This window comes from Myxine glutinosa, chromosome 7 (assembly GCF_964187855.1).
Source record: "Myxine glutinosa chromosome 7, kmMyxGlut1.1, whole genome shotgun sequence".
NCBI classification, from domain to species: domain Eukaryota; kingdom Metazoa; phylum Chordata; class Myxini; order Myxiniformes; family Myxinidae; genus Myxine; species Myxine glutinosa.
This window is the reverse complement of record NC_136267.1, coordinates 97,132,023-97,144,217: the sequence shown is the minus strand read 5'-3', so window position 1 is coordinate 97,144,217 and position 12,195 is coordinate 97,132,023. Positions and strand designations below refer to the sequence as shown.

Here is a 12,195-nt window from a genome sequence, read left to right as displayed (position 1 = left end):
CCCCAGGCTAACGGCCTGTGTGAGCGATTTCACCGCTCATTGAAGGCCGCGCTCCGGGCCACCCTCCGCGACGGCGGCTGGGTCGACAGGCTCCCCTGGGTCCTGCTGGGCCTCCGGACGGCGCCCAAGGAGGACCTGCGCGCATCCGCGGCGGAGTTGGTCTTCGGGCAACCGCTGCGGGTGCCGGGCGAGTTCCTCCCCGACTCCACGGCACCATGGTCCGCGGCACAGCAGCGCTCCGCTCTGCAAGAGACCGCCCAGAGGTTCGCCCCGGTGCCAACGGCATGCCACGGGCACCCACCGACGCACGTCGCCCCGGAGCTTCGCACGGCGGAGTACGTCTTCGTCCGCCACGATGCCCATCGGACACCACTGCGGCCCCCGTACGACGGGCCTTTCCGCGTGCTGGAGACCGGGGCGAAGCACTTCACCCTGGACATCGGCGGTACTCCTGACCGCGTTTCGGTAGACCGCCTCAAGCCGGCCCACCTCGATGTGGACCATCCACCGCCAGTGGCCCGACCCCCACGTCGGGGCCGCCCTCCTGCGGGCGGACCCCCGGCACCGCCCAGCCCCACCGCCACGCCGCCCCCCGGTCCTGCACCCATCCCAGGAGCAGCCAGGGGCATCCCACCTGGCATCCCTGCACCCCGGACGCCGCCGATCGCCAGGGGGCGCTTCGGCCGGGTCATTCGTCTGCCCCGCAAACTGGCCCTCCAGGTGCGCGGGAATTCTGGGGGGGCGCGTGTGGCGGACACAAAAGCCCACTGGCGTGGTGACATCATTCCACGCACCAAGTGGGCGGTGGCCACGTCCGAGTGGTAGGCGTGGCCTCATGAGAGACACCGGGCGCCCAGCCCGGAGCGGTACAGTGTTACAGTGTAGTCTTGAATAAAGGCGTTTATATGTTACCGCTTGTCCGCTTCCTCCTTGCTCACAAGCAGCGCGCGTAACGCCGCGCTTTAATATATCCTTAATAATATAGCCTTGCTCTTTTTCATCTTTTTCTTGTGTTTCATTGTATAAATTGTACAGCAATACATTGATTTGAGTTTTTCATTTTCTCCAAAATATTTATCATTGTTACAGAGCAACTGCTTATCTGGACGAGATCCCTAATTCTCCTCGTTTTGTTGGAATTTTTGCTTCGGCTTTCAAATGAGTCGTTTAAACGGTGACATTAATTGGGGAACTCTCAAGGTATACTCACTACTCTGGTGCTGTTGTTTCCATCCCTTAGCGTGATGTAAAAGACGTAATCTCACCACTCACTTTCGAGTTGAACTACCAGCTGAAAGGCCAAGCATCAGACAAGCGTAGCCGGAAACGCCGAAGCCCGGACGGCTTTCCTCTGTTGAGGCCCATTCTGCGCTGGAATCAAGGCCGGGGAACGACCGCCATTGCGCAGGTGACCCTATGCAGGAGATCTATTCACTTATGAGTAAAAGATGGTTATGAGTATGTGTAAAGTTTCTAGAAATATACATTTTTCTGAGAAATTAGCCTTTAAAGAAGGATGGCTGGATAGCTCAGAGTGAGTCCCTTTGACTTGTCGCATGCTTTTCACAGCCAATCAGAGATACCCGTTTGATCAGAGTCTTATTCTCTGCAGTGATTGAAACTCAAGTGTATCTACCATTTACTTGGTGTTGGTGATGAATGTGGCTGAAGCTCCGTCTCCATTACTTAATTTCCCTCAATATCATATGTTTTCAAGAAACGTCATTTCTTTCAAGTCTGTCTCCAAGTCAGATCCCTCCGAACTGACCTCCTTGCCTTCTTCTGCTCCTGGCAGTCACCCCTCCACCAAATTACGAATAAAAACATTCGTAGCTCATTTGGCAATTCTCTGTATTCGGTTTCTGCTGCGATCTCTTTACCTCCGCCAACGAAGGTGGATGGAGGATATGTTTTCACCCATGTCTGTTTGTGAACAGGATATCTCAAATAAGTTGTGGATGGATTCGGACGAAACTCGGTGGACACGTTGGGACTGTGACAAGGATGAAATAATTCGATTTTGGTGACGATCCGGATGTGGATCCGAGAATTTTTAAAGTGATTCTTCACCATTTGCTAAAACCAATATATAACACAACATCTCAAAAAGTTTCTGGACAGATTCGGACGAAACTCGGTGGACAGGTTGTGTGTGTGACAAGGATGAATCGATTCGATTTTGGTGAAGATCCGGATCCAGAAAAGTGAATTTTTTTAAATTTTAAAGTGATTCTTCACCATTGAGTGATAGGGCTAAAACCGATATATAGCACGATATTTCAGAAGGTTCTGGACGGATTAAGACAAAACTAGGTGGATGAGTTGGTTATGCGACTCAAACAAGCCAATTCGATTTTGGTTCAGGTCCGAATCCAGACCAAATCCAGACCAAAACTAGGTGGATGAGTTGGTTATGCGACTCAAACAAGCCAATTAGATTTTGGTTCAGGTCCGAATCCAGACCAAATGGGTTTTTGGTTCAGGTCCGAATCCAGACCAAATGAGTTTTTGGTTCAGGTCCGAATCCAGACCAAAACTAGGTGGATGAGTTGGTTATGCGACTCAAACAAGCCAATTAGATTTTGGTTCAGGTCCGAATCCAGACCAAATGAGTTTTTGGTTCAGGTCCGAATCCAGACCAAAACTAGGTGGATGAGTTGGTTATGCGACTCAAACAAGCCAATTAGATTTTGGTTCAGGTCCGAATCCAGACCAAATGAGTTTTTGGTTCAGGTCCGAATCCAGACCAAAACTAGGTGGATGAGTTGGTTATGCGACTCAAACAAGCCAATTAGATTTTGGTTCAGGTCCGAATCCAGACCAAATGAGTTTTTGGTTCAGGTCCGAATCCAGACCAAAACTAGGTGGATGAGTTGGTTATGCGACTCAAACAAGCCAATTCGATTTTGGTTCAGGTCCGAATCCAGACCAAAACTAGGTGGATGAGTTGGTTATGCGACTCAAACAAGCCAATTAGATTTTGGTTCAGGTCCGAATCCAGACCAAATGGGTTTTTGGTTCAGGTCCGAATCCAGACCAAATGAGTTTTTGGTTCAGGTCCAAATCCAGACCAAAACTAGGTGGATGAGTTGGTTATGCGACTCAAACAAGCCAATTAGATTTTGGTTCAGGTCCGAATCCAGACCAAATGGGTTTTTGGTTCAGGTCCGAATCCAGACCAAATGAGTTTTTGGTTCAGGTCCAAATCCAGACCAAAACTAGGTGGATGAGTTGGTTATGCGACTCAAACAAGCCAATTAGATTTTGGTTCAGGTCCGAATCCAGACCAAATGAGTTTTTGGTTCAGGTCCGAATCCAGACCAAAACTAGGTGGATGAGTTGGTTATGCGACTCAAACAAGCCAATTAGAATTTGGTTCAGGTCCGAATCCAGACCAAATGAGTTTTTGGTTCAGGTCCGAATCCAGACCAAAACTAGGTGGATGAGTTGGTTATGCGACTCAAACAAGCCAATTAGAATTTGGTTCAGGTCCGAATCCAGACCAAATGTAAATGGGACACCAAATTGATACGTAAATGGGTATCAATAGGACACCAAAGGTAAACTGTTCAGCCTGGTGGAGGTATATGCTGTCTACCGAGTACCGTTTTAGTTTAACTGGAGGACATCACATGAGAGCATTGTGCTGTTCCTTAACAAACCGGAGCTTGCAGACTATTCTCAAAGGGAACTTCCTGCTGTCGTGTTTCCAGACGGTCTTCGAGCGGAACTGCCTGAAACCTGATTGCACCACCGACTTGCGTGTGGAAGCCACGTTGATCCAACCAGGGTAAGCGTTTTATTTCCAATTCTGCCCTTTTTTTTTACTCTCACAATGATTACAGTTATGCTAAATGTCCTTTGTGTCTTGTTTGCACACAACGTGTGTATTTTTAATTTTGGGTTCTCAAAAGGGTCGGAGAAAAACCCTGCATTGATCTTTTCTTCCGCAGGTTTATTTCAAAAGGAAAACATCCTCAAACCGTATCATTGTCAATGGTGGATCCTCTAAGTGCAAACTTACACCTGGAAGTTTACTATGGCCTTGGCTTCTGACCTTAGCGTTTGTTTACTCCGAAGCGAAGTGACATCCAAAGCCTGCGCTTTGGTTTCGTGTCCATCACTCGAGTTATTTGGGTAAAACTAAGGGTTTCCTTTTATAGTGTCATGACAGGAAGGGATGTCTATTTTTACAACAGTGGGAGCAGTAACAGATTGGACTGGATTGGTGCCCAATGGGGTCAAACAGGGGTTTCTTTGCTTTGTTTCGGAGGATTTTGTACCTCTTTTGCATGCAGGGAAACAACATTAGGCGACATGATTGTACTTTGACAAGAATAGGGAGTAGGGAAGATTTGAGGATAACTAGGACATTAGGAGATATAAATTTACTTGTACATGGATAACATGGATGTTAGGAGATTACGGTTGTCGTTTGCGATTGCATAATGGATTGGGATTCAATTCTGAATTTGTTCTGCTGGTTGTATCATTACTGAGGTGCGGCTGCACGGCTGATGCAGTGCCCCTGCACATTCGGGAAGGAATTTGGTGAGCGTGTCGGTGGCAATCATCTGGTGTTCATTGAAAGACATCATGGGATTTTTGAGGTCCACCAGTTCATGAATGCTGGCAGACGGGACACCCGAGGCAATGTACTTCCTAGGGACGGGCCACCTTGTGATTCAATGCCCTGCCTAACGAAGCAACGCATGCCGTTCTAGTTAGATTTTTTTTATACAAGATCGAGGCTCGTGTAAGAGCTAACATTAATCACAAAAAGACAAACTGGCACATAAAACATAAGATAAATGGAGCGGAGACAAGATGGGGAGAGAGAAGGAAGCACACAAGTACAACATTTGAGAGCAGGGACATCGAAAGATCCGTGGGAGGGAGAGGGCTTGGAGGGAGGAGGCTGGGAAGGGGGGGAAAAGGGGAAAGGGGGGGGGGGGGTGACGGACAACCTAAACTCAACAACAAGAATGTGAGTGCACAAGCTCATCATTCTTTTGTACAGGATTTGTACTATAAATACACTTTTACATGAATCGTCAACACATTAAGAGATATCAATGCCTTTATATATGCATAACAAGGATATTTCAGAGACGGCCAAATAACCACAGTGTGTAAGATCTTGTCCTGGATTCAGGGATGATGAAGTGCTCAGATGGGAATGCAAGAGGTATTTCTAGCCAATTAATAATTGTACACAGATGGGAAACATACTTGTCATTTGGTTGTTACCCTGCACTCGCGAAGCGTAAAGCAGGGTGAAGCAATCGGTTACGTGTGTACGTACGTACGTGTCTGCATTTAAAAAAAATCATTTTCTCGGCAAGTGTTGGTCCGATTGACATGAAATTTTGCACTATAGGAGGGCCTCCTCCTATAGATTTTTTGTCATAATTATGACATCATCGGTCACATGGTACAGACGCCATCTTGGACAAATTTTGCATCTCTATATCTCCGAAACCGCTCAATGGATAAAATTGAAACATGGCTCATTGTCAAGTACTTCCCATGGGGAGTAAGATATGCCAATGATGGATGATGCCATCAGTGCCTTCATTATGATGTCATAATTCCTCATGTACAACGCTTGATCCTGATCAGTATGAAATTTTTTTTCTCTGCAACTACTAGTCTGATGGACACAAAATTTTCACCACAGGAGCATATCTTTCTGTGGAATTGTTTAATGATAATGTTGACGTCATAGGTCACGTGGTACAGGCGCCATCTTGGAAAAAAACGAAAAAGTTTGCACCTCTATATCTCTGAAACTGCTCCATGGGAAAAATTGAAACATGCCTCATTGTAAAGAACCCCTCATGGAGAATGAGTTAACGATGACATCATTGGTGCCTTAATTATGACGTCATAATTCAACAAGTACAATGCTTAGACCGATCAGTTTGATATTTCTTGAGCGTGATCTACGCAGCAATTATATTGGAGAATGTAAATTTATGATATAATCGGTCACATGGTCTGGCAGCCATATTGGATCAAATAAATAGACCCTTAAAAAGCAGATTTGCCTTGCACCAAGTTGACTGCGTGGGGTAAGTAGGTATAATAGCGCAGGCCTTCATGAGCAGAATGGCCTCCTTCTGCTTCAAAGTTCCTTGTAAGGAAACTCTATAATTATTTATTATTAACTCAAAAGCACAGGGACCATGAGGTTGGGACCATTGAAATTGACGGCCTACATAATTAAACCCATTGACTTCTTGAGTGGGAAACAAGTCTGTTCCCTACACAGAAATCTATTTTCAAATCAACAGCACCAATAACACAAAACTTTAAGAGCAAGATGTTATAACCTTAAACTGTTGTATGGAGATGAATCCATGAATCCGCTGTACAAAGATGCAACGCAAACTGGAGATTTTAGGATTGAATGCCAAGGCTTGAGGACGCATTGTCACGTTGTTTGCTTCTTTTTGTTTAAACTTCACACAATGAAGTGATGGAGCAATCAGCCTCAGGGGGAGCAGAGTTATTAAACAGCGTTATTTTTGTCTTCAATCCTCATACCAGATCTGTTCCACATCTTCCATTATCTGTCCACGTGACTGACTGCTGACACATTCAAGCGCTGATCCGTCAGCTCCCTTTCCATCATCAGGACACATTCGCTCTTCCTCGAACTTCAATCATTGCCCGATATAACTGAGATTCTGTACTTGTTGGTACAAAGCCCTTGAGTTGTGGAAACCTTAGTATAATAACATTACCGACATAACGTGGCGACCAAGTGCAGATTCCTTGTCCATCCGTGACATATTGCATGGATGAGTACATGTAGCTGCTTGGCTGTTGTTGAATGTTGTTTTGAGTCATGTTTGCATGATTTGTATAATTCAACTTTGCCAATAATAACCATTGTGGATGGACTCACAATTCGACTCTCTTTGTTGCCAGTTTTACTTGGCTGTTTTTGGGAATGTGATATTTTTACTCCCTCGAACACTGATAAATTATGACTGGAACAAGATTTCTCTTACTAGATTTGGGCACTTTGGCATTTATTTATTCTGTCTTCTGTTGTTACTCTTTACATTGGCTCTTGGGATCTGTTGCTACAACTTATGGGAATTATGAATCTGAGCCTTAGCCCCACTGTGGACTTTGGGCTTCAAAGTGTCGGCCTGAATTAGCTCGATCCATGTTGTTATCTTAGAGGCTATGCAGAGTCAAATCTGCGGTTAGTGCTTGGATGGGAGAGTTCCATGGAAGGTTGGGTGTTTTGCTTGGGTTGAGGGGTAACAGTAGCCGGTAGGATAGCTCAGTTGGCAGTATGCTCACCAGTGTGCTATTTAGTTGTTGCATCTCAGATGTTTGGTTGTTGAAGATCTCACTGTATACATCCAAGAGAGAAAGTAGGCTGGTGTGAACCGTGCCCTCACTAACCCAAAGATGATCATCGGAGAGAATTGTTTAAATACAAAAAAATTAATAGATTTTGATGGGCATCTGGGATATGGCACGAACATGGTCGCTCAAATGGTCTCCAACCGTGTCTACATTTCCTTGTGTATCTCGCACAGTATTTGGAACCTTCTTCGTGACAAATTCCACTGCTATCTAACATGAAAACGCCTTTTTTTCCTTTTTTTTTTTGCAAACAAGATCGAGGCTCATGTAAGAGCTACCATTGATCACAAAAAGACAAACTGAAACATAAAACATAAAACATATGATAAAGGGAGCGGGAGACGAGATGGAGAGCAGGGAGATTGGGAGATCTGTGGGAGGCAGAGGGCTTGGGGGGAGGAGGCACGGGAAGGGTTGAGATAAAAAAAAAACACATGGACACTGCAAGGACTTCCAGGAAAGAAGTTGGTATTTCATAAAAGTGAATCTGGGGTGAAATTAGCGTGGGTAGAAAAGATCAAGATTTTGGATGGGGGAAGATAAGAGATGGTTTTGAACAGCTGTTTTTAAGACCTGGAGGGAGGAATGGGATTGAAGAGAGTGAGGGAGTTTGTTCCAGAGGTGGGAGAAAAGAGGAATGAAGGAAGGTGAGCAGAGAGTCTTGATTTTGGCAGTTTCACCAGAAGAGGGTTGCAGGCAGATCTTGTGCGACCTGTAGGAATATTTGGGGGACAGAGCCCAGACAGCTGGGGGAGCAAGGCCGGAGAGGAGTCGGTAGAAGACAGAAAGACCACCAACCTGCCTGCGGTGAGAGAGTGAAAGGCCCTCAGAGTTAGCTTCATCGCGGGAGATTCCAATGATTCTGAAAGCTTTGGTTTCTATAGCGCGAAGCCGAGCTGGGTGTGAGGCAGGAGCACCGGCCCAGAGGGGAGAACAGCATTCCATTGAATACCTGTTTAAATACACTTGCCTGTGTATTTATAATCACTATCTATTCCTTGCCTTTATGATCCTCTACTAAAGTATTTTAGTATTGCATGTATGTAACACGTACCTCCCAATAATACATGAAAGGTTTCCATCAAAGTTCATTGGCTGTCTTGCTCCTTACAATACCCGGTGGATTTCTTCGTATTTGGCCTCAGGTGCTCGACCTGTAAAGGCCCATAGATTGTTAGGAGAGGAAGAGGTACTTGTGAAATTCATAGTTAAGGTTACTTTGCAATTTTTCTGATGCAATGATTGTATTGACGTCTGCTCTGTACTGCACAGTGTGTCCCCAAGCCGTCCCTACCTGGTGATCGGTGCAGCCCGTTCGGCCTCTCTCAACATCTCGGTGCTGAACCACGGTGATGATGCCTACGACACACACCTGTTCATCTCTTTCCCAAAGCAGCTTTACTTTGTGAAGGTTCAGCAGGTGGTGAGTTATGCTCTTTTTTTTCTTCTTTTTTTGTATACAAGATCGAGGCTCGTGAAAGAGCGAACATTAATCACACAGAAACACAAACCGACACATAAAACATATAACATCGGGAGCGGTAGACAAGATGGGGAAGGACACAAACACAACATTTGAGAGCAGGGACCGAGAGACATGGAGACATCGAGAGATCTGTGAGAGGGAGAGGGCTTTGGAGGGGGGCATGGGAATGGGGGGGGGGGGGGCGGGGGGCGGGAGAGGTATAAAACATATGGACACTGCCAGGACTTCCAGGAAAGAAGTTGGAATTTCAAACAAGGTGGATCTGGGGTGAATTAGCGGGGGTAGAAAAGATCAAGGTTTTGGATGGGGGAAGATAAGAGATGGTGGTGAACAGCTGTTTTAAAGACCTGGAGGGAGGAGTGGGATTGAAGGGAGAGAGGGAGTTTGTTCCAGAGGTGGGAGAAAAGAGGAATGAAAGAGTGAAGGTGAGCAGAGAGCCGAGATTTCGGCAGTTTAACCATCAGAGGGTTGCTGGCAGATCTTGTGCGACCTGTAGGAATATTTGCGGGACAGAGCACAGAGAGAGCTGGGGGTGCAAGGCCGGAGAGGAGTCGGTAGAAGACAGAAAGACCACCTACCTGCCTGCGGTGAGTGAGTGAAAGGCCCTCAGAGATAGCTTCATCGTGGGAGATTCCAATAATTCTGAAAGCTTTGGTTTCAACAGCGTGAAGCCGAGCTAGGTGTGAGGCAGGAGCACCGGCCCATAGGGGAGAACAGTATTCCATTGAGCTGCGGATGAAAGCCTTGTATGTGGTGAGGAGCTCAGGTGTGCCGAGGAAGGACTTCGCACGACGGAGGATGCCCAGTCGGCGACTGGCTTTGAAGGCCAGCTTGGAAATGTGGTTTTCCCAAGAAAGATCATGGCAGATAGTGAGACCCAAAAGCTTGAGCGACAGAACTTCTTGGAGAGGATTGTTGAGAAAGTAGATGGGAGGGTTGTCCAGTCGATCTTTTCGGAGAGACCTAGTAAGAGTGTGAGATGTGTCAGGATTGAAAGACATGTTCCACTTGTTTGACCAGTCTGTGATTTTGTCCGTCTTCAGAGAGTGAGGAGGCTGCAGACTGCCGATCTGAGGGAAGAGGAATGGAGCGGCAGAGAGTGGAGTCATCAGCAAAGAGATAGAGAGGATTTTCCAGAGAGTCGGAGAGATCATTGATAAAGACCAGAAAAAGCACAGGGCCCAGAACACTGCCTTGGGGAACTCCAGCCTGAACAGGAAGGGGAGATGAGAGAAATCAAAATATTGCATGTAATACACATGTTGTACTGATGTGCAAAACAGCTGGAGGCACAATAAGCGGTGCCACCAATCAGTGCCACTGATTACATCTGCCTTTCCAAAGACATTAACATGTATTAGGGATTGCTAAAAATTGTTACAGTCATCGGGTTCATCCAGTTGCCTGGCTCAAATCCCGGCGAATTGTGTCAAAAGTGTCATGGTGGCCGACCAATTCAGTCACCCGGGGTCAGATCCCATGTCTGTCCACCACAATACCATACCGAGTGGGTCAAAAGAGCCAGTGGATGCACTCTGCTAATTCGGTTCCATATACACATGCCTGATCTCTAATAATGACCGAGCAGAGTCACCAGGCGTACGGCATGGGCTCATTCTGGGTGCTGATCACCCGTATCCAATTTGTCCTTTAACGGACGTGCATAATTGCAATCACGGCCTGGTGTTGGCTTAGCGGTTAGGGTGCTGGCTTGGGATCTTAGGATCCTGGGTTCGAATCCCGGTCGATCGCTGAATTAACGCCAGGAGGGTTGACTCAACCTGTCATCCTTCCGAGGTTGGCAAATTGAGTACCAGCTTGCTGGGATGAATGATTCCGGTGTGTACCCCGATTTCGAATAGGTTCACCGTATCCCTGCACATCGTCAGAGGCGACTAAGGGTTGGCGTCAGGAAGGGCATCCGGCCATAAAAACATTGCCTCAAACAGGGAACCATGATTGTCATGGGGCCCGCAAGGCTAACCTCTGCTCTAGCGTGGAAAAATTCAAAAATGACCTTAAAAACGATCATTCATTCATTCATTCATTCATTTCACAATTGCAATCGCGATCAGAAACACGCAAATTCAACCGGAGACCAAGTGGTTAAAAAATGTAATTGGAGAACACAGCAAAAACAAACGACATCTTCATTTTCATGTCCTTAATACAACATGCATTTTAAGGCCATTTTCCCTGCTAGAGCGGGGGTTAGCCTTGCGGTCCCCATGACAATCTTCTCCATTTTGCCCTATTTTCTGCATCTCTCCTTGTTAACCCCCTTGCCCGCATTTTTTCCTTAATACAGGAAACTAATCCTGGTGTGATCTTAACGGTTAAGGTGACTGGCTTAACATCTTAGGGTCTGGAGTTCAGCCCCTGTCGTGTTAGATAACAGGTGAGCTGACTCAGCCTGTCATCCATCTGAGGTTGACAAAATGAGAACCAGCTTACAGGTTCTCTATGGGCACTGCATCAGCGGCACATCCACGCTACCAGTATCAGGCTGTATAAAGAATAATAAAATCAACTACTACTACTTTAGCAGCCCCAATTATTCTTATCTTCTTATACAGTGCCCTCTATAAGTATTGGGACAGTGAAGTCAAATTTGTTACCCTCGCCGGAGGAGAGGGTATTCCATTTGAGTCCGTTTGTTTGTCTGTCTGTTTGTCCGCACAGAATAAATATGATTTTCTCTGCAACCGTTGGTCCGATTGGCAGGAAATTTTCACCATAGGTGCAACTGCACTTGTATAATCTTTTATTGATAATTATGACGTCATAGGTCATGTGGTTCGGCCCCCATCTTGGAAAAACCGAAAAACTGTGCACCTCCATATCTCCGAAAGCACTGAATTGAAAAAAAAAAATGAGACGGCTCATTGTAAAGAACTCTCCATGCAGAACAAAATATGTGAATTATGATGTCATCATAAAATATGTTAATGATGAGGGTTTGCAATCTCTGATTGCTCTTTCTTGTTATTATTGCTATATACTCAATAAACTTGGATTTGAGATAAAAAGATGAATATGAGGCAAGAGTACAGAAGATCAGGTTTTATTTCTTGGTATTTCTATTCATATATGTTATCATTGTAGAACAACAGCATTTTTATGTTCAGTCCCCCCATTTAGGTAAGCATAAGTATTGGAACAGATTAACTTAAAGTATTTGGTTTCATTTCCCCTTGCATATAAAAACTGCATTGAGCCTGTGACCCATTGACATCACTAAACTTGGTATCTTCCTTTGAGATGTTTTGCCAAGCCTTTAACACAGCCATTTTCAGTTGTTGTTTGTTGTTGGGGGTTTC

At 45.8% G+C, this 12,195-nt stretch overlaps 1 protein-coding gene across 1 annotated transcript in view; it reads left to right on the top strand.

Annotated features, from left to right (window-relative positions):
• Positions 1–12,195, top strand: part of ITGA9 (integrin subunit alpha 9) — a 144,178-nt gene that overhangs the window by 64,029 nt on the left and 67,954 nt on the right. Inside the window, exons 16-18 of the mRNA XM_068122768.2 lie at positions 1,241–1,408; positions 3,714–3,790; positions 8,662–8,812. Coding sequence (XP_067978869.1) covers positions 1,241–1,408; positions 3,714–3,790; positions 8,662–8,812 — 396 coding nt within the window. The remainder of the gene's footprint in view (positions 1–1,240; positions 1,409–3,713; positions 3,791–8,661; positions 8,813–12,195) is intronic.